The 25,454-nt window shown below is 49.8% G+C and overlaps 1 protein-coding gene across 1 annotated transcript; it reads right to left on the reverse strand.

The window, feature by feature from the left end:
- Nucleotides 1-5,975: 5,975 nt before the first annotated feature.
- On the reverse strand, nucleotides 5,976-9,362 carry LOC126522072 (uncharacterized). Its single transcript, XM_055066232.2, has 3 exons — nucleotides 9,273-9,362; nucleotides 7,378-7,875; nucleotides 5,976-6,987 (listed from the first exon to the last, which is right to left on the reverse strand). Exons 1-3 carry the CDS (start codon nucleotides 9,279-9,281, stop codon nucleotides 6,232-6,234), a joined length of 1,263 nt encoding a protein of 420 aa, XP_054922207.2. The 5' UTR covers nucleotides 9,282-9,362; the 3' UTR covers nucleotides 5,976-6,231.
- Nucleotides 9,363-25,454: the final 16,092 nt, after the last annotated feature.

Consider the following 25,454-nt stretch of genomic DNA (forward strand, 5'->3'; position numbering starts at 1 on the left):
AAGCAACAGTGTTTAGAGTATTGTATTAAAAATATAGTCAGGGAAGAAATTGATAGGATCGTATCCATTATATGCGTGGGTAACTATATATGGTGTTTTACAGCGAAGCTGTATACCTCTACCGTCCAAGGAAATTTTCGTGTCGTTGTAGTAAGCAAAAAGCTCTCCATACGTGGATCGATCCCGGAGACAGTGCAATACCGTCCCGACCCGCGGCGGAGGTGAAGCAGGCGTTAAGTACTTCCCGTACGTGGGCCGATCCCGAAGATGGTGCAATGTGGGCCCGACCCGCGGCGGAGGTGAAGCAGGCGTTAAGCACTCCCCATACGTGGGTCTATCCCGAAGATAGTGTATATTTTTTGAGCCCCTCAAAGTAAAAAACAAAACAACCTAAATAAAAGTGAGGGAAACCCGCACTACCAAGGTATAGCAGGTTTGAGCCAATCGAAAGTAAATGAAGACGTGCATAAAACCCAAAATGCAATTTGATAAAAACCTAATTACAAAAAAAAAAAAACGAGGTACGCCGACATAAAAAAAGACATACCAAGAACAGGGATCAGGTATTAGTGCATAAGGTAAAGTCTGCATTGGCATGGCATGTGCCGTCTCAACATTCCGTCCAGTGCTTTATTATAACACAGAGCAAAAGAAAGATAGAAAGGAGGAAATAGAGGGAGAAAAAGGAAGACAAGAAGAGAAAAAAAGGAAGAAAGAAAAAAATCTGGACGACAGGAGAGGTCAGGAACAGAGAGCTCCCGGGCTGGTCCATCAGTGTGCAGGGCAGCAGGAGCAGATCTCTGGGTCAGCATGACTGCAGCACGACTGCATGACTGCAATAGGCTTGAAATCCGTACCGAAACAGTTTCGGGAAGAGCGGCAGCAAACACGAGACACCCAATATCGACGACAAAAGACCCATACTAGGGGAAAATGAACAGGCGCCGAAGGACGTGCACAGGCAAGATAAGTACAGAAAAAAAAAAGAGAGGGCTGAGTAGGGAGGTCAGGCATTCCGTCCATAGCGTCCCCAGAGACAAGCTGCATCTTAGTTGGCATAACGAAGGACACTATAGAGCGAAAGGCTAGGAGCAAGGTGGGAGGCGTAGGAAAGGGAAAAAAAGAGAAAAGGAAAGGGAAAAAAAAGTGGTACCACATGACTAAAATATGATTATAAATATAAATATGATATAATATATAGTCATCATATAAATATGATGACTGAAGGAAAGACCAAACTAGGAGGTTTCAGGGAAAGTGAACTAAGAGATGAGGCGATAGAGGGCGAATGAGTAGTGCTCTTTTCCGTTGGTCAGTAGGAAGGGAGTTATAAAGAGCAGGCGTCACAGTAGGCATGGTGATTGTCCTTGAAGAAATGAGCAAGATGAGCAGTGAGAGGACAATCGTTGAAATAGTGTTGCAAGTCCGAGCAAGGTGCGCCACATACATGCACAATTACTGTGAGACTAAAGATGAAAGCAGAAATAATAAAAACGCAAGCGGCCATGAGCGGTGATGAGGTGAACGATGGGTTTTTTCGGCGCGAAGAGAGGAGGTATGCAAATAACCTTCTTAATCCATTGAAAGAGTGCTGTACCACTGTTTTCTCGGGTCCAAGTCACATTACACTGGGCGAAGGAAGTGGCACGCACCTTTGACTTTATGGATGAAGGGGTGGCAAGGAGAAACCTGGATAAACCATGTGAAGCGGCGGATTGAGCAAAGAGGTCTGCCAGCTCATTGCCATCGACTCCCCGATGCGCAGGCACATGAAAAAGATACACTCGACGCCAAGTAGATATGGATAGAAGGAGTTGCTTGATATCACGGACATAGACATTGGTGGTTGTTAAAGTATTCAACGCAGTAAGTAACGAAAGACAATCTGAGTAAATGTGCAGAGAGATAGTATGGGGCAGAGCCCGGATGTAGGCTATAGTGGCTCTAATAACGCGACAGTTTCTGTGGCATAAGAACAAGTGGCACCGATAGGTTTATACCTGCCGACCTTGGTGATATGTGGTCATGCGGGTTGAAAAGTAGGAAGGCGGCGCCAGCAGCAGAGTGAGAAGTATATTAGCCATCAGTATAAAGGTGGTATACCGGAAGAGCGGTTACTGAGGGTACCTCATGGAGCTGAAGGCGATGATAAAGAAAGCGGTGTTTGAGGCCCGGATGACAGTCCCAAGGGTTCAGAGGATACTGGATAAGCAACGCATGGTAAATGGTACGGCCGTAGAAGGTAAGGGCCTTAAGCGCGAACGAGGAAAACTGTGCATTTAAATGGTCCAGTTCAATGGGGAGCGCTAGGGCATTGCCCAAAAGCTGGAGAGACGAGGTACGCGTCGTACGACATGCTCCGGTGATGGTAAGAAGAAGAGTACGTTGTGTAGACACAACTTTGAGTCTAAATTGGGAAGTGGGAAAAGTTGGCCGCCACACAGGGCAAGCATATGTTATGGAAGAAAGCAGAACCTGAGGACAGAGGAGACGAAGAGCAGAAGGAGGCATCGAATAGTGCATTCTAAGGAGCAGGATAGTGCAACGCCGGGCCGACCCGCGGCGTAGGTGAAGCAGGCGTTAAGCACTCCCCGTACGTGGGCCGATCCCGAAGATAGTGCAATGCCGGGCCGATCCGCGACGCAGGTGCAGTTCGCCATTAAGGGGCCCACATACACAGCTTCGCTGGTCATCCTTCTTAACAGAGTGAAAGGGCACTGAGATTTTTTTAGCTGCACCAATTTTTAAAGATTGCCCTCTAGCAGACTGCACAATTCTAACCCTTGAGCCAAATTACTCGAGGAGGCGGCCATTACATCTACGAAAAATTAAAATGTGTAATTGAATAATTGAAATAATCGCACTAATAAAGTTTTAGTTAATTATGTTATGGCACATATTTCAATCTACGAAAGGCAGCTAGTGAATTGTCAAGCCATATCGACTTAGAACAAATCCGGAGAATGGCACCAGTTTCGAGATATGCGCTGTCAAATGGGGGGGGGGGGGGGACTTAAAAATGCGCTGCTGTGCTACCTAAAATTTTAAGGAAACGCTGTGTTGTGCATTGAGGCGCGAAAGTAACTGGAAGGCCAATGCATTTCGTTGGACTCATTGAACATTATTGACTCATTGAATATTGTCGCCGCCCCGTGTCGAAGGGGATGCCAATAAATCATCATCATCACCATCATCCTCATGGAGTGGAGGAAGAGCTTCGAGTCTAGGATCGTTTGTAAATACGGGGGGGAGTCAGTGCCTCACGGTGAGGCAGACTGCGCACAAGTTGGGCGCGTCCTGCTCCCGTCTGCACATTCGATCCAGGGGCACATGCGTGAATTCGAGTCTGCGGTGACGGGTAAAAGTTTGGTTTTTCTTCTCCGTATGGTGAGGGTGAAACTAAGGACAGCGCGTGTCGATGGTCTAGACTCATGTCCTCTCTCTCTCTCTTTCACACTCCCCTTGCCCCTCCCAACGCGTAGAACATAGCAAACTGGACAAAGTTTAGTTGACCTCCCTTCCTTCTCCCCTCTCTTCTCTTTCTGAGGATGAGGAGGCGGTGAAGTAAGGAAGTGGCCTGCAGGCACAGGGAACGACAACGCTACGATGACAGCAGTGTGACGACAAAATTAAGCGTAACAGATGAGAAGAATGGATGCATGGACGGACGCAGCAAAGCCAATTTGTCGCTGTTAGCTGCTGTCACAGTAACACGCTTTCTTTCTTTATTTCTTTTTTCCTTTTTTTTTTTAACCAGGACAACTTAGAGGGAACGGTCGCTTATTCTTCCGTGCACAGCTGGCCGCAAAAGCTTTCGAGGGCATGGAACTAGCGAAATATAGAGATATGTCCACGTGACTTCGCCTCGTGCAATTCATTGTGTATAACTGCGGTGGTTGATCAATTAATTCGTGAGTCTTAACGTCGCAAAAGCACACTGTGGCTATGAGAGACGCATAGGTGGAGGGCTCCGGATGAATTTTAACACCTGCAGGATTTCTTTAACGCGCACTTTAACTTAACTATACCTTTAATTTCAGGATTTCCACTGTCCGGAATCGAACCCGCGACCTCGTGCCTAACAGCAGAACGCCGTAGCAAGTGAGCCACCGGGGGCTGTCAATGTGGTGGTCGTACGGGGAAGTATGTGCTATAAACGTTTCGAACTGGGGAGCGTATATTTACGCTGCAACGTTAACTCTTTTTCTTTTTCTTGAGTCCCGCGTGCTCCGAAAGCTTTTGCGGTTGACGTTATACATAGCGATCTTTAGCCTCGCGGAACTAACCGCGGTGCTTATAGTAATCGATGGTTTTCTTCCTTTTTTTTCCAGGCTCATACTATACTAGTTCGCAAATCGTAACTTGACAAGAACAGCCACTAACTTCGTTGCGCTTTCTTCTGGGTCCCAGAAATATCCGAGACCCCACTGCGAAGTGTAGCGTGTGCAACAATCCCTGCACGCGCGCGGAGCGTTTCCCACACGTTGTTTTTCTCAAACTGAAAAGAAAAAGAAAAAAAAAAAGCTCGCCATCACGCGCGGTCGAAAGGAAGGAAGAACGGGCACGCATTTCAGCGCGAACGCGCCGTGGACAATTACTTGACGCGCATAACCGCGACCTCGTTGGCGGATGTAGGTGCTTCCGATGGCGGGCGCGTGCGGAACGTCGTTGCGCCCCTGCACTGACGCTCACGTCTGGTTGCGTGCCATCCGATCTGTCACCCCGCGCGGCGCGCCGACCGCGTAAGCTTCTATAGCCAAGCACCGTCCAACGATCCCCTGACCTGCCAGCCGAACGTTGGGCGCGCGCACTCCTGATCCCGCACCGTCGAAATCGGTTGGATCCGGCGCTCCGGCCATCACTCCGTGCAGGCCAGTCGCTCGCAAACGTGTTGCGCCCCTTCGATGTCCATGCTTATCGCGTTTTGCTCCACTATATAGGAGCGGAAGTTACTATCTTCCTCACAAGCTCGACGCGGAGGGTTCCAAGACGGTTTAACGACACTATAGATTCTCACAAGGGGCTCCCGAGTCTGCTCGTTCCTTCTTAGGAAGAAACGGGATCGAATGAACAAGAAAGTGGATGCGTGTTGGTCCGTTTGTGTGCCGGTTGCGCCCTTTCTCTTCACCTTCCTTCAATCCAGTCAACCCTTCTCTCTACGTGGCGTGGTCATGCTGGAACGCCACCTCATCTTGGCCTCCGTGCTTTTTCCATTGTCCTGTGTCGTTTCTCGGGTCCTGTGGCCAGCTCGGCTACTGCTCGGACCTGGGTACCGTGCGCAAGCGCGCGGCAGCATGCACACGCCGTTTTACAGGCGCATGAACCAGTCAGGGTGGTGGTCAGTGGCACTTGCGATTATGATTCATAAGCCATATGTGACAAATCCCTCTATTATAGTGCTGAGAATTAGCCGCCTGATTGACATTGGTCGCAAGCTCAAAATGGATAGCGTAGTAATTTCATTATCATGACTGCGGCCCTTATTTTTACTCGATGCGTTAAAACCACCTTGCTATTTATCTCACTGATGACGAGCAATGGTCACGCTGTGTTTCTCTGTTCTGGAATGTTCTGAGTCATCTTGAGTGATACACGTAAACCGAAGGAAAAGTGCGAGTCCATAGGCTAATCCAAAACGAAGGTTAAGTGATACCGATTCCAACGAAAGCTAAGGGGGCCGCAGGCTTGAACTTTCTCGGCCCAGAGGAATTGCTTCCTGCAACTTGGAACATCTTTGCCCCGTGTCTTAGGTTCCACTCAATTTACATATCATAGTCGTCTTTCTCGAACCCCGTTGCCATTGACCGAGCTTTACTGGGTCATAGCCGTGCCCGCAGGCTGCCGTTTTCCAGACCCTGTTCCTGACCCCGTTGTCGATATAGGGTCAATATCGGGGCCACGAAAGCTTTGCAGCTTTTCTTTTTTTCGTCAGAACAGTTTGTTTCCAGGAGAGGAAGTAAAAACAAGAACATTCATTGCTTTTTTGTCAACAAGTAACGTTTATTCCTCAACGCAGCGAGAAAAAGGACCACACCACATTTATCCATACACCGCGAGTTGAAGAGCCCTGCTTGCGGGGCTCTCCATAAGATCTGACCCCGGTCCCACGCACACAACGAAGCACAGACACGTACAGAGGGGGACAAATACACAACGACGACGACGACTGCAAGCACGTCCTCATGCACGCGCACACAAAGTCTAGCACAGACACATTCGGGCTTCTCTTCTTCACCACTGCCAGCCCGCGCCGCCGCCAGCACCACCGCCAGCACCGCCACCGTATTTCCCGCCGAAGCCTCCGGCTCCGCCGCGGTATCCGCCGCCGGCTCCGCCCAAGAATCCACCGGCGCCTGATCCGCCGTAACCGCCGGCGCCGCCGTAGCCACCAGCGCCTCCTCCGAATCCTCCGAGACCACCGGCACCGCCGCCGCCGTGGTGGACCTTGAAGGCCTGCACTCCAGCTCCGCCGCCGAAACCGCCGGCGCCGCCTCCGAATCGTCCGGCGCCGCCGCCAAATCCTCCCCGGCCGAATCCGCCGACGCCTGCGCCGAGACCCCCGCCGAGACCGTATCCTCCGGCTCCGTAGCCACCGGCACCACCGCCATATCTGCCGGCACCTCCTCCGTACGCACCGCCGCCGTAGCCGCCGCCGTATCCGCCGCGGCCTCCGTACGCCGAAGTGGTAGGGCCGTACTTGGCAGCTAGCTGGGAGGCGGGAGGCTGGGACGACACGAGGTTCACGTCGGCGGGGCTGTCGCTCTCGGTGCCCGGCTCGTTGGTCTCGACGGTGGCGCGGAAGCCGCCGGCGTCGGCGGCGTACTTCACCTTCCTCTGGCCGCCCTCCGTGTTGATGGTGTAGACTCCCTGGACGCGGCCGCTACCGTCCGATACTTCCTGGCGAGAGCTGGAACCGTCGGGACCCTGGGCTTGGTAGCCGAAGTTGTACGGCTTGGGCGTCTCGTCGACGTACCCGCCCCTGTAACCCTGCGTGTGCCCCAAACACAAATGTAAGGAGTCATACGGACACTGATATCTTTTTTAGCCCTGTTGTTCAGTCAACGTGTATTAGTATACATCTACTGCTCAACGTACAAACAGTGGTTGCGGTAAGCGTCTAGTCTGCTGAAAAGTCACGGAACAGGAGGTATCGGCACCTCATTGTTCACGCTATCTATACCTGCGTCCCGTAGAGTTCGCTTCTATCGGACCTTCAAGAGAGGCGAAGTTTTTGGTTCTCCTTCTTTTAGGGTGTGTAGATCACTGTTCCACCGAAACTATGAGCGATTACTGATTGCTGTAGCTGTAACCAGATGCATCTAAAGCAGGTGATCTGCACTACGTGCAGAACGTGCCATTTCGATCAAAACCACTTACTCCTCCTCCACCACCTCCGTAGTATCCACGGCCACCAGCACCGCCGCCGCCGCCGCCTCCGAGGAAGCCACCGCCGAGGCCTCCGCCGTATCCGCCACCGAGTCCGCCACCGAGTCCGCCACCGAGTCCGCCACCGAGTCCACCACCGAGTCCGCCTGCACCGCCAAATCCACCCCTGTAGCCGCCGCCGCCGCCGCCGTGGTGACCACCGTGGTGGACGGTGAAGCTCTGTCCTCTGAGGCCGCCGCCGCCGAGTCCGCCGCCAAGTCCACCACCAAGTCCACCGCCGAGTCCAGCGCCGCCCAGGCCTCCGCCGAAGCCGCCGCCGCCACCGTGGTGACCGCCGAAACCGCCGCCGCCACCACCGTGGTGTCCGCCGAAACCGCCGCCGCCACCACCGTGGTGCCCACCAAAGCCGCCGCCGCCAAATCCACCAACGCCTCCGCGAATGTTACCGGCGTTCGCCAGGACGGCGAAGCAAAGTGCGGAGACCGCGACCTGCAAGTGAAACGTTGAATGGGGGTCGTTTAAATATACTGGCCTCGGATTAACCCGCATGATATCGGCTCGCATATTTAGGTATACGTTAACTCCACTGACGCATCTTCAACGTCCACCTTGCCAGAACGAGATGCTTTTTCGAGGCCCTGGCCGTCATTTTTAGCCCGTGAAAAAAGACATCTCGCACCTGCGATGCCATCAAAAAGCACCTCGTGCACCAAAGGCATCAAAAGGCTCTTTCCCGGGTGCTTGGTAGTTCAGGAGTGCACACGTTAGTGGGTCTAAGCTCGGAGGTATAACTAGCTGGAGCTACGCTCCTTGTCATTATTCTCGAAGCGCATCATTGATAGCGATGATGGACTTGTCGCCGACTCGTCCTTTATGTTAACTTGTAGGCATACATTGTATATTCTTTTAAAAGCTGTACTGTTGTTCTATGCCATTTCGCATGTCCGAAGTCTGCTTTCGGAATATATGACATGGTTCCACGCCATGCGTGTAGTCCGGGTTGCTTTTTCCATCTAATGTTGCAGCGGAATAACAGTAACCGACTATCCGTTACATTTGTCGCGTAAGCGAATAAGTTTGTAGCCGATTAATGCGGTTCACCTGCAGTTTGGCTACTGCTGACTAAACTTGTTCCCGAGAGCCCGCGTGCGGGATGGCCCTAACCATAAGCGGCAGCGTTCACTGCTGCTGTAGGTTCGCTACGAGAATTCCTCATGGCTACTTGGAACTCTCTATCGGTGCTGCAACACTAATTAGGCTCCTCATTAGCATAAGTCATGAAATTAGCGTTTTGCTACACCAGTTGCAAATTGCCCAATAATGGCACTAGCAGCGGTGCTTACAGCGAGGTGAGGTAGCTGTAGGTCAAGCTCGTTGTCCCTGGCGTAAGCAGATCTTCATTGTTTAACTACATGTAGCAATGATCAGCGGGTTTATAGCGTTACGTTTACCAGTGCGGTAGGATAATTTACGTGAAATTTAACCGATGCGCATTCAGTGGCTATAGATGTTGGCTGACCCACATTTCGCTGAAGCATTCTTAGCTCCTCTGCACATACGGTTAACAATGACATAGTAGTGGACGGCATTGGATCTCTTCCTCTCCTAACTCATTGCTGAGGACGTGGTTTTAGGCTCAACTGTACTCTGCATCTTACATCATTGGCTGTGCGCGACGTTGTCACCGAAAGCTGCCTGTATACGTATCCCACTGTGTCACGGCGGCACGCCTGTCACCCGCAAACGGCAGGGCCGTCCCCCTCCCCACGAATGCATCCGATAGTCCTGGGGGTTTCGATCCGGGGTTCGGGCCTGCCGTGCGAGTCCGCCGTGCTCCTGCTGGGACGCGGGGCTGCGGTCGCGCCACGCCGAGGCTTGCGGCTCACCTTCCACATGGCTGTGTAACGCTGCTGCTGCCGCTGCTGCTGCTCGTGCTATCACACTGGGTGCTGCTGCTGCGGTGGTGAGATCGCTTGTGTCCAGACAGAGAGCCGGCGGGCCCTTTTATACGGGCCGCGCCGATGCGGCCGCGTGTTGGCCGGGCGATGCATGCAGAAAGGCGGGGACGATCCAGATGCAGTGATCACTCTCCTTCTTGTTGCGCATTTTCTTTTTTTTCCCCCCTTCCTTTCCCATTCTCATTTCCGGCGCGCATACCTTCCCAACTCTCCCTCTCTGTGTACACCCTCCTCGGACGAAGACTCTTCCGTGTAGCGGGACCCCGCGTGCGCCGGACGGCGTCGTCGGCAAGGGCGAAGTCAGTCAAGAGAGGGTGCTCCGGACTCGTTCGTCAAACACGACGCTGCTCACTGGTCATCGATGCCTTCAAGGCTGCCTTTCACCCGCCGAGAGTAAAGCTTTAGCTGAGAGTGGTGAGCAAGAAAGCGCGCCGGTGATGCGAGTGGACGGTGGGGGGTGCACCCTCCTCGGCCTCCCCGGGGGACCTTACGCGCAGCCCCTTTCCGCATCCATCTCCCCCCCCAGCCCCCCAACCCGCATCACTACCGCCACTCTCGCTCTCGATAGACGCGGCTACCTCCTCCTCGGCGGCCGCACTACACAGGGATTGCCTTGGGCCAGCGTGCTTGCGTGCGTGCTGTGGTCGCCGGCATTGCGAAACTGTTAATTGTGCACCGCCCGGCTCGGCTTGGCTAGGGGAGAAGACGCCGCTCAGGATGACCTGCGCGCTGGGCGCTGCAGCACGCGTGCGCGGAATCCACAAGGCCTAAAGTTTCTTCTTCTTTCTTCCTTTCTTTCTTTCTTTCTTTCTTTCTTTCTTTCTTTCTTTCTTTCTTTTATTTTTTTTTTTGAAGCGTCGGGCGTGAAGAGCGCGCGTGCGCCCACGTGCTCTTGACGAAACTTTCGCGCTAGTTGTTGTTGTTTCTACTGCACGCGCTTTGTCGTCTTTTCGTCGTTCCGCTGCTTAGAGTCCGCGGAATGCGCTTTGCAACCATTTTCTTATTTCCCCCGACTCTTCACTTTATCTCGGCAGTTTGCCGCCGTGCTGGTGAAGTTGTCGAGTGCCTCACCTGCGTGATGGGACGTGGTGCTCATAGCGAATTGTAGGCGACTGCTCCTGAGCTATGGGCGTAGCACGCACGTTTACAGAACATGTAGAACCAGAAGACAGACGCGGCTTGTCTCTATCTCTCTCTTTCTTTTTTTTTTCTCTTTGTGATGCATAGGAGTTTTAATCTACTTAGGGTCGATATTTTTGTGCCGTAGATCCTCGAGTGGGTATCCCCAGCTTTCTTTTACCTTCGTGAGGCAATCAGCGACTGCGGTAAAAAAAGACGCAAGTGTATTTTGGTGCGTGGGACTGAAGGATGGCTTCCACCGCAGCAACGGCGTTTTCACCCACGCCCCACGGTTGTGTTCTATAGAACGGTGACACGGACAAAACATCATAACAAAGAAATGTTTTTTTATATGTATCTCTCTCCATGTAAAAGAAAATAGCGACCATTTCTTGACCGCAAGAATACCCGTGAAAATGCGCACTTTTTTGCATTGTTTCCCTTTAAGTGCGCGAAAGCAGGCAAGCCTTTGATGCTTTTTAAACTGTGTAATGGTCACGAAAGATCATTTTAAAGTTTAGAATATTTTTTTTTTCATCAGGCCCGCAATGCCTGCGGTAGAAGGGCAACATATGTGCACTGAAGGCAATATTTCTTGGCGTTGGTGAACAAGTAGTTATTGAGGCTGCTGCTGATAGCAATGGGAGGCGCCCTGCTTGTTATTGGGGGCGACGCTTCCTAGGGCTTTTACTGAATATTGATCGACATGGGCGTTGAACGGGCATCTTTAAAAGGACCGACGGTTGCGGTCTTGCGTTGTAGCTATGATGCTGGAATAGAGACAGACACAAAACAGGCAAGGAGGAGCGAAATACGCGTATTCTTTAATGTTTAGTAACAGTTGGTAGTAAACAACCTCACTGTTCGATTGTCATTCCAGGCGTTTCTTTCTTTCTTTCTTTCTTTCTTTCTTTCTTTCTTTCTTTCTTTCTTTCTTTCTTTCTTTCTTTCTTTCTTTCTTTCTTTCTTTCTTCCTTTCTTTCTTTCTTTCTTTCTTTCTTTCTTTCTTCACTTTTTAGTCAAAAGGTGTCTGACGATTACGATAATCCTTAATGCCAAATTTGAGCCCGTACGTGTTTTGATTTCGCGATATATCGAGGCAAAGAATTAAAGACCGAGATCACCGCACTGACTGGCAGTGGGGCCATTGCCGTCAGCGCCTTCGCTGAGGGAGGGGCAGTATGGGAAGGAAGGAAGGAAATCAACTTTATTCGAGGTCCTGCAGGCCACGAGAGCTTTGGGCTCTCATGGAGTGGGCGTCTCCCACGGCGGAACCGGGATGTTGAATTTCCTGGCGGCGTCGTGGACCTGCTGGACGGCCCAGAGTTGGGGAGCGAGTTCTTCGCTCCGGATTGCTTCTTCGAACTTGCGCTTGTCCTGTTCGTAGTTTATGTGAGCTTGCGAGCACGGCCAGAGTAAAGGACATACGTTAAGGGATCTATTGCAATTGGTGCAATAAGACTTGTCGTAGAGCTCAGGCATGTAATGGTGTAGTCTGTTTTGCGTGGGGTATGTGTCTGTTTGTAGCATTCTGAGTGTAACCGCTTGAGCCCGAGTGAGCGTGCGGTGTGGCGTGCTATACTCTCTACGTTGTAGGTAGTAGCGTTTAGTGATTTCATTGTATGTAGTGGGGGCGTCCTTGTTCTCCGAGGGTACCGGGAACGGCGTTCCCATACTGCTTCTTAATCTCTTTCCTTGTAACAGAATTGTTACAAAGAGATTAAGAAGCAGTATGGGAACGCCGGCACGATGAGCGGCAACGAAGCCAGCTGTAGAAGAATACGACAACCACAGAGTTTCTCACTAAATTACCTAGAGGGAAATCTGGCGCTGCAGCGCTGTGGTGTGCATGGGAATGCCGGTATATTGTGACTTCGGATTGGCATCGTTCTCGGAGAGCCAGACAAGCACCGTTCCGTCTGTCACAACGAATCATTTTCTACTAAAACTCCACGTAAAAAAGCTGTTTTAGCTTTATTATTACACAAAGACACGTTTTGTTTAACTATGAGAACTTGTTATTGCATGTACAATTATGTGATGGGGGCGTAAGAAGTATCAGCGGGCCGCTAAAGTTGGAGGACAGACGACAAGATTTGCACTCGCTTTGAGACAGTTTGTCGTCTGTTCTTGCTTTTCTTCCCTTCGTCATGCATTGTAGAGTGAGTAAAGCTGCAATTTGCTTGAATTGAAATATTTCGTGAAGATTGTAGTTTAAGAACGCGTCATTTGTGTAGCCATATCCACATTTTAGACGAAGCCTCTTACAACACCAGCCAACACAAGACTCGCAGACACATATACCGTCATTCCCATGACGGCACAGCGCCCCTTAAGAAACTCCCATAGACAGTGGCGCGAGATTTCCCTCTAGGTGGTATAGTGAGAAACTATATGACGACGACGACGCACGCGCGAGCAGTGGCACAAGCGCGTTCTTGTGGTTAACGCCGAGGGACGACGACGATCTATGCAGGAACGGGCGCCTATAAGAGCCTGCGCTTCTATAAGAGAATGTCTCGATATATCCGTATCAGCGAGGCGTCCGCAAGCTTGCACACTGCGGAGGTACGAGTTCATGAAGGTCGCCGCTCGACTTGCGCGAATTTCGTTGCGTCGTAGTTATTAATGCGATTGTATCATAGGCCCTCACGCACCCACTTTGTAGGTACCCATCTGACGAAAAAAAAAATATATATATATATATATATATATATATATATATATATATATATATATTTTTGGCAGTTATAGCGCTTTGAAACGCTGCGTTAGACCAGCGCGCTGCCGTCGGGATCGGCCCATATATATATATATATATATATATATATATATATATATATATATATATATATATATATATATATGGGCCGATCCCGACGGCAGCGCGCTGGTCTAATATATATATATATATATATATATATATATATATATATATATATATATATGGGCCGATCCCGACGGCAGCGCGCTGGTCTAACGCAGCGTTTCAAAGCGCTATAACTGCCACGGGGTAAGAGTACGGGAAAGTGTCACGTGACGCACGCGCCGGACGTTTGGGCGGCTGTTCAGTAAGACAGAGGTACGATCCCGCCATTGTTCGCGCATTTTTTCATAGCACTTCGTCCACTTTGGGTGGCATCTAACGGGAAACTCGAGGCGTGTTGAGCGTGTAAGCGACCGGCCGCTGCGTCACAGTGTGCACGAAATCGCAAGTTTGTAAACGATGGGAGGTACAGAAGCGTCGCCTTGATGAATGCGCAAGGTCGCCAGTGACACACGCGCGCACGCAGCTATAATATATAGCTGTCGAGACGGATCAGAATCGTCACAATATTCCAAGTACGGAGATTTAGCGGTGGTAAATTTCTGGCCTAAAGTTGTCGTTGCGCCGTGACGCCATGTATATGGCGGGGCACATTAACTCCGGGTGAAGTATAGATACTTGTGCATCGACGGGTGCTGTTCTGTTGCGCATAAGTCCGCTGAAAGCGCGTTTTTCTTTTCTGTTTTTCTCCGCCTCGTGCGTTTTGTGTTTGTGGCTTGTTAGAGTACTTTTGGGCCTAATATGACCGAGTTAGATTGCTTCTTCTTACGCGTCGGACCTTGGCCTGTACGCTCAACGGCACTGCAACGAACCGCTACGCTCCAGAGCACCGTTACACGCGACGGCTGCAGGCTGTTGCTCTTGTTGTAACGCGCGCGAGCCTATCTGCTATGGGACGGATGACGTAACGAGTCGGCTATAAAGACAAAGGTTACGACGAAAACCCAAGCACTTCCGAGGGGGTTTCGAGAGCGGGAAGCTCGTAAACGGTCGAGCAATAGCCGCCTCGCTCGCGCCCGTAACACTCGTTTCGAACAAGGCGCACGCCGTGTTACTGGATTCTTCGAAGTACATAGTTGATGGATGCGCATTTGCAGACTTTGTGCAGCCTTTTGTGAGCCTGTGCTGTGTTAAAGAGCGTCACCGCCCCTGCTCTCGGTGCCGGTTTGAACATTCTCTGTTTCTCTTTTTCCCCACCCTTGCGGCGACCACTCATATATACGCTCTGCATAACATTTCATTCGCGGATAGAAGAGCACCAGTGCACTGTATGCAATGTATACGGTCCGTCGGGTATACTAGGGCCATCTGATAAAGTTCCCGTTGCAGCTGCAGATAAAGAAAGAAACCCTCCGGCCGCGTTTTCGTCCTTTTCCTTTTTTTACTACGACCACTGCGCCTGTACTACACTTCATTCGCATATCCACGTAGATACTTCGCGATGCGCCATGATGTCGTTCAGCTTATAGGTTAGCAGAGTTGATTGCGAAATGCATAGTTAATGATATGCTGAAGTCATTGACAGTTAACCGGAGCTCTAAGCTATAGGCGTTAGACTCGGTAAAATCGTCAAAAGAAAAAAAGGAGGTACGCCCACCGAGTGCGAGAACTAATTTCCTGCGGTTTATCACAAACTGCAAAAGTATATATACCGAATAGAAATTCCCACAGCAACTCATTCACGTGCTGTACATAGTGTGAACGAATATGTTGCTCTCCGGAAAGCCACAATTTTGATATATTTCGAGACCGTAATGTGTAAGAATTGTTGGTTCAAACACTGTAATTGAAGTGGTTCATGGGATTAACAATTCAATAAATTCGTCGCACCCGTTTTAGTGCAATATCTTCCCTAAAACAACGACTGCCTACTCATTCGCGGGGTGAAAGAGATGGCCGAAACCGAAGAGATGGCACCGGGAAGAAGACGGTCGAAAGCAATGGTTTTTATTTAAATAACTTTTTTTAAAAGGCTATTTAACCAAAAATCATTGCTTTCGACATTGAACAACAGTCTTTTCACTTTTGAGCTCTCACTTACTGAGCGAACCAACCACACACAGGAAAATGTATATACATACTTATAAACATTTGTTTTATTATTCCCTCAACGCCATAACACACGCCAACAAAAGGTCTCATCCGTTCCGTTCGCCAGGTGTCATCATTAATTATTTATAATTTATTTTCCATGCGGTAAGCCCCGTCCAGGTTCTTACAAAGTGAGAGTTCGCAAGCAACACTCTTGAAACGCAGTACAACCAAGGAAAAAAAATGCAATAAGTGCAACAGGAAAGCTTACAGCAAGCACATAGTTAGTGAGGATCCAGAAGAAACTACATGTTATCTGCTCAACCACTGTCGTCTTCTTGTACTTTCTCTTTCTCTCTCTCTTCCTTTCTCGAGAGTCCGGTTGACACGCATTACGTAAAGAAGGGCCACAGGTCTCGCGTCTCCCGTCGACCCCGTGTACCGAGACCGTCTTCGCCGCGGTGCATTGTGCGTCGTCCGCCGCTTCGCGCGGCGCGTGGGAAGCCTACTATCCACGCGCGGCATCGTGCGGTGAATTTCTAAGTTGGGGAGGACCCTTCTCGGATGCCTCCTGTCGTCGTATACAGCGAGCGAGGAGAGGGGCAGTATAGAAGCGAGGCCCGGGTCGGCCTGCCCGCCTTGCCTTGCCTTTCGGGTCGGTCGCGCCTAATCCCGCCAGATGCGCGTGCAATTCCTCTTCCGAGCACGAGCAGGTGCTCGTGCGGCCCCGTACTGTCGTCACTTTGACTTATAAGAGACGTGCGCATCGCGCAACGGCGGCATTCTCGGCCAAACGGAACACGCCTGACCGAGAGCGCGGAATCTGCGCGCGTGTATACTGCGTACACACACACCGACGGGACATTTGCGAGGAATCAAGACGTTAAGCTGCAGCGGATAGGCCCTGCAGCAGCCCACTTCTTAAGCGTCGTTGCCTTTCACCCTACCGTGCGCGTGCGCGGGTGCTCGAGCTTTCGAGGAATGCGGGGAGGCTCTGTTGACAGGTATTAAGCCCTTGGGAAAAGTCGGGCACGGGAAAAAAAGAAAAAAAAAAAGGAAAACGAGGAACGCGAGACGAGCGCTGTAACTTTCGACAAACGGTTTATTCGAAACCCATAGGGGAGGAGGTGGGGAGGCGGGCACGCATAACAGTACATGACGACGCACATATGTCATCGTGAATACGCCATGAGCGGAGAGATACGGCATTTAGCTTTCAGAGCGCAGCTCTTGGGCGCCTGTTTCTGGACTGAGCGTCGGCGTCGGCAACGGTGTTAACTGCGCGAACGCGCTCGTGCCACTGCTCGCGCGTTCGTCGTCGTCTTCTTCCACAGCTGGCTCATCGTACCGGCGTTCCCATATTGCCCCTCCCTCTGCGAAGGCGCTGACGGCATTGGTCCCACTGCCAGTCGGTGCGGGGATATCGGTTTGAAATTCTTTGCGTCGATGCATCGCGAAATGAAAACACGTATGGAGCTGCGCTCAAATTTCACATTAAGGAGTATCGTAATCGTCGGACATTTTCTTCTTCAGTGGGATGATTCAGTCACTTCTTGATACACGTACGCATACACTCTCGTGAAAGGCAGTCTCGGTAACAGGGCGCACGCTATACAAGACACATTCAAGGGAGACCAAAATTATGTATTGAAAGGCAGGAAGCTTAACTTCAAAAACGACAATTGGTTCTCCAATAGGGAAATGCACGAAGTGCCTAAGCAAACAGGGCCCAAACTTTCAATTTCCGCTGCTGAAGTCATTCATATTTTAAGCTTTTGCCTGAATATCGACAAAAGCAGGTTACCTTGAAAAAAAAAAAAAAAAAAAAGAAAGGAAAGGCAGTGAGCACCCACATGAGCTGCAACCCATGCTTTCTTACTCTTTCCCTCAGACTCGTCTGCCCGAAGGCGTTGTTTTCTTCTGCCGGTCAGATACCGCTTGGCAGACTGTGTTCCTTTGCAAGCTGGCTGGTATACATGATTTATTAGCACAAAAAAAAACATCATGCAGATCCAACACACATTTTGACATTCACGCGAAGTGAAGCTTCAGTCAAACGGCGCGTATTAAATCCTATACGACTAACGGCCATGTGTACAACTGTGTTTATACTTTCATCCTACGCAGCGCGAAACTTCATGAAACGTACACGTTTATCCGCTACAAAGTTAACAGGTCTAATCTCGCGCAATTTTTACCTTTATACGCGACATCGCTCACAAGATATGCATCCGAAATGAAAACACCAAACCAAGCGGATGCACATTGTGAGAAGCCTACGCAGCGATACCACGAGGCTAAAATAATATAAATTCTGGAGTTTATACGTACCAAAGCCACCAGCTTATCGTGAGCCGCCACGAGGATATACGACGCTTGTCGAGGAAAGAATCGTGAATATGGCACGTGCATGCGCGGAGAATTACGACACATATCTAGTTGCAGTAAGTGATTCTGTACCTCTTGTGTCGCAGTGGCACATAGCCATTGTGGCGACATTATATAATCAGATTTTGTGTAGGATTCTTTCTTTCTTTTTTTTTTTCATTACGCAGAACAGAGGTGCGTTTTCTTCTACTGCCTCGTCCGTCAGTGTATAGAGAAGTTATATGCGTGGACTCGTTTGCCGGAGGCTATAGCATTCGGCGCAAATATAAACTGCGTATCCGCCGAGGTACCGACCGACCCAGGAGCAGACAGCAACCAGCACGGAGCAGCCATGATGCCAAAGCCAAGAGGGCACAGGGCATCGCTTTAAATAATAGTAAGAGAAAGGGAGAGCGTGCGAAACTTTTTAATCAGCATCTCGACCCCGAAGCACAATAGCCGAGCCGCTAACCACCAAAGCAGTCGTTGCGGCTGGAGAAAGACAGGAAGAGACCGGGAGAACAAAAGCTAATCGCGAGGAAGGTAGTGGACGGAAGTCCCTTATTTGCACTCCTGCCTATAGCGGAACGGTGCTGGTGGCGGCGACCTGGTCTGGAAGAGTCCGAGGTTCGACGACTGCTCTATATAATCCTGACCCGAAGAGTTCCTGAAGGACAGCATCCCTCGTACAGGCCTCCGTCTTGGCGACAGTATTAAATCGCTCTATAACAACTTCTCGAGGTTCTTTTAGTGCGTCCTCGTTTTCAAGCGCGGATCCAGTTTTCTTTTCTTTTCTTTTTGAAGGTAGGGTTCTTACTTTGAGATGGTGATGCATGATCACGATTATTTTTTTTTTGGAGGGGGGGGGGGGGGTGGAGGGGGCTGGCGCTTTCTCTTCAATAATCCTTAAACCTTTCTTGTCCCTCCAGAGCAAAAGAACAGTAACAGCTGGGCAAAAAAACTTCATTAGTTTGACACGCGCAGTACGCTGGTGTTGCGCACACAATATTTAAAAGGGAGAGGGAGGGAGGGGTCAGCTAGGGCATCCGGATATCCCCCCTGGATCCGCGCATGCTCATGTTCTTTAGTTATTTCTAGAGGGGTAGCGTTAGTAAACTGCTGTATTGTAGGCTAAACTTGCGCACCAGCCCAGATGACATGCTTGTTGTTGTAGACAGCCCCGCAACTGAGGCATGCATTAGAGACAAAGTACTCTCTGGATGTGGTACTGTATTGTATGTGAGTTGAGGAAAGAGAGAGTAAGCTAAGTCATGCGCCACACAGTGGTAGCGCGAAGACGAGACAAAGAAGGCAAGAAGCAGACACAATAAAGCGCTGAACCAACAGCAATCAGTGCCTTTCACTATACTTGTTCCGCTTTCCGCGTGCATGACTAAACACGTACGAGAAACCATAGAAAGGAAACAACATACTATGCTTGTAATCGCGCGCCTACCGGCGAGTTCGAGATGAGAGATAAGAAAAGTTTTTATGCGGGACAAGTGAGCAGTTTTTCACTTTTGACACATTTTCGAGGTGCCGAGTTTATCGGGCTCCGAAACAGCGTTTCACGTATTGCAGAAAATATCCACGATTTCTTTTTCTCAAGTTCCAAATATTTTATTCATTTTTTTTGCTACGTTCGGAAGCAAGGAAATGTATTCTCTATTCATTTCGATTAGAATATGCGCTTTTCGAACGCATCCATTTGCTAAGCGACTCAGCCGACGCGTTCAGAGGAAACAAAGAAAGCACAGAAGAATTGGGCGTTTAAGTTAAAAAAAAGTAAGCTGGATTCCGTGTTCTTGAAGCGAATACGGTTGAACATTATATTTTCATGCGAGCTTATTAGCTTGCACGAGTATTTGATTTAAAAATAAGAACTATAATAACTAACGTGTTATTAAACTTCTATTCCTATAATACACGGTTATATCCCTCCGTTTCCTTTGTCTTCGATCAGCGTTGGCTCGTTGGGTAGATGTTTGAAACCCTGCTAATTTTCTTACGACGCATGAGCTATTAACCCCGGCACTGTTGTCTATTCAAATACATGCCAGCTCTTAGTATGCTCGGTGCTGCTTTGTGCTCGCGTAATTAGCGACAGGTTAGTTTCTTCGCTTCCCTCTCAGACAGAATCGTTAGATGAAGAATTAAAAAGAGATGTACGAATATGCAGGCTTCTGTAATGTATTCAAAGGATATACCGTGATTTCTCAACCATCGGCTCAATGACTCGGGTGGTGTTTCGGCGTCTCCTAATCTTGAGCGTCTCGTTAGTTTTTCTATTATATTTTATTTACTCCCACGCCTGTTTGCAAATCGGCTTCCTTCGCGTGATTACAGTCATCTGGCACTGACGGATCCAGAGATGAGAGAGGAAAAGGTGAGGGTTACTGAGCCCTCGGAAAGAAACGGAATGGAAACGGGATCCACGAGTCCAGTTGAGCAAGTCTGGTAGCCGAAAACCGCCGAATCGGTTTTGATGTGTTTACACTTTCGACAGGCCTTTATACTTGCTTCCACATTGAAGACGTTCTTTGAAATTATGTAAAGTGTCTCTGCCACATCATCGTTGTACATGACCATTGTCTATACTGTATATATTGAACATCATTTTATTCATGTGACAATTAGTTTATGTGTAACTGTGCCTTTCCCTGGGTCTATGTGGTTATATGTTAGTGAGTGAGGACTCGGACACTACTTTGAAAACGTGCCGTGTATACAATGCTTCGCTTTTTGTATATGTTATCGTCCTGGTAGAATTATACCGTGATTATCATTCAGTGTTCGTACTGTCTCTTGTTGAAATAAACTTTTTCTAGACATATGACGCCTTACTAGCCCTTCGGAATTTTGCGTGCGCATGTAACGTTTGACGCACCTGTTTGAGGAACGCAGTGGGCTTCGCGCTCTGCTGTTTTTTGTGAACTGTTTGTACATCTACCTGCACTTTACGTCAGTAAACTTCTCCTCGTATTTTCGGTACACATGTTGACGTCACTTCGAAACAAACAATCTCTTTGCATTGTTATCATCATCAGCGTTCGGTGTGCGGTGCGTGCACGGTATAGCTGCGCGGCGAGGTATCATGCGCCTTTTCATCGCGCACATGTCAGGTATATGCTGCTGGCGTAGTCGAGTGTGGCTTGAACTCCTATTTAATATTTAAGAGAACCGAGGTTCGGTAAGAAATGTAGTGTCTTTGTTTACTATTTATTTACGACCGCGCTTATCATTGCCATCTTCAAACAAACGGCTCGTGGAATTGCAATTGGATGAAAATAATAATAGTTTGTTGGCTTCTCCGCACGGTGTCTCTTATTGCGGAGAAGCCACATTTAAAGGTGTCCGCTACGTACGCGCAGACAGATTCGAGCACATGTCAGGGCTCACACACGTAGGCCAGCAGCTTTACAATATACCAGGACTGCAGGGGATACTTCCTGGTGCAGAGTGATTACGGTCTACCTAGTACACGTATTTGTAGAAAGGCGTGGTTAATGGGTTAAATGACTGCTGCATAAAGTCACAGCATCAGAATCTTTCAACGCATTGAGTGGATGTATACTGGGCTTCGGATGCACGAAGCCACGGTTAGCAATGACTGCTGTCTTGTACGCGCTTTGACAAAAATGCAATGATTCTGGCCCTTTGCAGTGACTCTGTTTTTATGACACTCCGTTGCCACGGGCCCCGTGGCAACGGGTCGCAGTGGGTCGCATTGCGGGTCGCAGTGGCCGGCCTTCCGACGGCGTAATGCAAGAAATCTTATCTGTATATATATATATATTTAGGTGCGCTCCAACAATCTGCAACTGGTCCGAGATAAATAATCTGGAGCCTTCCGCAACGCCGTTCTCGTCTGCGTACTACAGTGTAAGAGCGATCATACTCCGGCTTAAGGAAATGTTAAAGAAGAAAAGATAATCTAAGCAGAAAGGCCATTCGGATGATCTTGACCACTTTCTGAAGAATAACAAATTAAAACGCGAGTTCTGGTGCTAGGATGTCGGGCCAAATACTTTACAATTTCTTTTGCAAGTGCGCTCGATAATCTATAGGCGGCTGCAACTCTCCGCTTACGCCTGTACCGTTTCGAAACAAACGCCGTCCAGCTGAAAGACGCGGGACAGTTCATTTATCAAGCGCTCGCTGCAAACGTCCGCAATTAAGCAAACGATTGGTTACACAAAAGCCTCTCCGTCCGGCCTTGCCAGCGAAGTCGAGCAGCGCTCCTTTCGTCGTTCTATCATTTGTCTTCTCAATACGCTCTCGCAAGGACACCGCCGCAGCGTGTGTACAAACAAATGCGGTCGGGTGTGCTCGGACAACTGTCCGCACTTATCCGTGGAACGCGCGTCGCCGCATCCGTCTAAAACTTCGTCGCACGCTCGGACACCACTGTCCTCCTCTCAGGTCCGGCACTGCATAGCGCGGGCGTCGCCTGCGCGACACGGACGAACGGCGCATAATTACGCCGGGAGCGGACGCGTCGTAGTTTCTCGCGCGCGCCGCCGACGCCGTCGCCGAGGACTGCAGCAGAGCCGCGCTGCAGGGCCCGCGTGGGAACGCTGCCAACGTATAAACTGCGTGATCTATGGCAGGCAACAGACACGGACACACACGCGAGACAGATTGCCGGCGACCGGCATATGCCACCGCTACGCGCCCTTTCCCCGGCCTCTTCCGAACCTCTCGATCTTGCCGGCCGCTCACGTGACACGGGCCGTCGTACAGGACGCGCGGGTCTCGTGTGTCACTCGCCGACAAGCGGCGGCTGTAATGCACCGCGCGGGAACCGCGTGTATGCATATGATCGAGAGCAAAAGTGACGCGGCAACTTGCAAAGGTAGACGAGGAAGGGGAAAAAAAAAGAAAGAAAAGAGAAAAACGGGGTCGCCGTGTGGCGTCCTGAATTCTGCATGATGTATGTTTGTCAGCGTTTCGTGCACGACCCGCGGTAGAGACGCGCCGACCGGCGTTTCGCTCACCGCGTTGCAACCTAAGGGGACTTTTTCGCATCGAAGATTCGCTGGCGCCAAGCGGCGCGGTCGGCCGGATGGACCGCACTGCGTTCGTGGGTCACTCCTGTTTCGCACATTCGGTGACCTTTTAACAAGGGAGGTCGGCTCGTCCGAGCACTCGACACTTCTAGCGGAAGACGGTAGCTTTCCTCTTTCCCTTCGAACTCATCGCCGCAATCGACTTTCAGCAGGTTTTTTTTTCGAGCCGGACCGCGGTGTAAGATACACCGTGAGCCGGACACATGCAGTATAGTGTATACTTCACGGGTGGCGTTGAGAGAATCAGGTTTGTTATCGAGGCGTTTCGTTTTTACTGATGTTTTGCGCGACAGCTGCCGCGCTTGCAGCAGTAAGGATGGCGCCGAACTAAGCTAAGCAAACAAGTAACCTAACACGCTAACAAATTACGTGTTAGTACGTTTACAGTCTTTTTTGCACCAGCCCACTTGTGAAGAATGCTGCCGGCGCGGCCAGAAAACGAAACCTGCGACGTCTTGCTCAACAGCAGCCTGAGTGCACCTATATATGTCTGAATCTGTGTCGCTGTATCAACAAAATATGTCGAAGTAACTTGCGAAAGCTTATAGTTGTTATATAAAGAAGGTTATCTCAGTAAGAGAAGGAAGTCGGCTTTAATGAAAATCCCAGAGACGTTAATTACAGTCTAAGGCTGTAATATATCGCGCGGATTTGCATAGGCTGCATGAAAGCAAGATCGAACTTCAGAAGCTCCATTGTACCTTTTCTACCGCAACAGAAAAAAATAAAGAAATAAAAATTCTGAAGAATAATTTAGTCAAGAACGTAGACCTGCTGGTTCGAGCAACTTAGTTGAATAGTATAGCGTGTCTACGCCTTACATATACGGGATGGGCAAATAAATATAGCGTAATGAAACACAAATATATATGTGGAACACGACGGCGCAAATTCGGCTGGGGAGTGGCCGTTCAATTGCTATCGCAATGAAGGCGTTCGCAGGGCACCCCCCCCCCCCCCCCCCTCTTTTCAAATGCCTCTTCGGCTCACGCTGTTCTTGCGCCGCCGACGAGAACGTCATCATCGCGCCCTCGGTCGCTTCTTCCGCCGCCCTCTGTCATCGAGCTAGAGCCAAAGCAGCCTCTCTTTTCCTTCTGTAAACAAGCCGCCCCGCCGCCGCTCCTGCACAGGTCTCGTAGGCGCAGAGTTCTGTACGACCACCAACGCCGGCTTGGAGTACAGCGTGCGCGCGGTGCGCCGTTTTCGGCCACGGAGGTCGAGGAGGTGGAGGAGGAGGAAGCAGATGTGATGCGGCTTATTGTTGTTCGCATCGCGGACGCCCTCGTGCAACCTTGCGCGGTCATTACGATAGCGCATCATCCCTGTATTGACTTGCCGTAGGAGCGACGTGGTCAGGTATAGCGCATAAATAACGCGATGGTAAGCATCGCACTTCGTAACCGACGTGCATATACGGTGCGGACGGTGGGAGCCAGCGGTCGACGTATGCTGGCGCACAGAGTTTCTCAAGCAGTAGAGGTCGGGCCTCCCTTCCATTCGTGGAGCATATAACCGCTTTGGGGGATTGGCCAAGAATCGAGTGTATGCTAGAAATAAAATTCAGAGACAAGAGGCGTAAAAGGAATCAGCTAGACGAAAGTCGAGAATATAAGTGGGTTGGAAGAAGGATATTTGAGAGAATTAATCTATGAAGGCGAAGGAACAAATAAAAACAAAACAAAAACAAGAATGAGGACAAATCGTGCTAAATTTGTTAGAAATAAAAGGAAATTCAAAGTCAGAATTCGGATTTTTTAATCGCTTTGACGCTGCAAGAAAATCATGGATGGCAGCTCGAATCTTCCTGTCGCTGGGCCCATTTAAGAGTCGAGGCTCCCAGACACAGCAAATTAGTATCAGTATTATCCAACCCGAGAAGACAAAGCGATGTTTGTCGCGTCTCTTTTTTTTTTTTTATTCATAAAATGATTGTTGGCCGACCTCAATAGCTGAGTGGGAGGACGAAAGGGAAAAATAAAAGGGAAAAGTAGGTGTGTTAACTAGGCATTGCCCAGTTGACTACACTAGTTATAGAGTGCAGTGAGTTATGGAGTCGTTAATCTGCTCTATATACACGCTGGGAACGGAAGGGGGGGAGCGAGAAAGAGAGAAATGAGAGGCAAAAATTCAGACGCATTACGTGCATGACAGAGAGAGAGAGAGAGAATAAGGGAAAGGTAGGGAGGTTAACCATAATGAGCCCGGTAGGCTACCTTGCTGCACTGGGGTAGGCGGGGAAGCGCTAACACGGGACGGGGAAAAAAAGAAACACGGACACTGAGCTGTCGTGTGATTTGTCCCGTGCTGGTGCTATTGCTCCGAAATATGTGCAAACTAGATCATATACAGGCGGATTACTGCCGTTATTGTACTATAGAAAAGTCACAGCATGTCTAGATTTGAGGCTTTGAAGAGTCTGCTGTTCAAGTTCACTCACTGTATACCATCTTCACCATCGTCATCACCACCTATCTCCGTCCCTATTCCTCTTTTCTTTTAATTCCGTCTCCCTTCCCCAATGTTGAGTAGCAAGCCAGAACTTTGATTCAGGCCGACCTCTCAGATTTTTTTTCTACCATAATAAATCTCACGCGCACACAATCAGGCCGCGTGTCGGAAGCCTAACTCTCATCAACGGGCTCCACGTAAGTACTGCAGAAACGCTCGTCCGGCTCTCTGGGCTGGTGATGCCAGGCT

Source organism: Dermacentor andersoni, chromosome 6 (assembly GCF_023375885.2).
Source record: "Dermacentor andersoni chromosome 6, qqDerAnde1_hic_scaffold, whole genome shotgun sequence".
Taxonomy (NCBI): Eukaryota; Metazoa; Arthropoda; class Arachnida; order Ixodida; family Ixodidae; genus Dermacentor; species Dermacentor andersoni.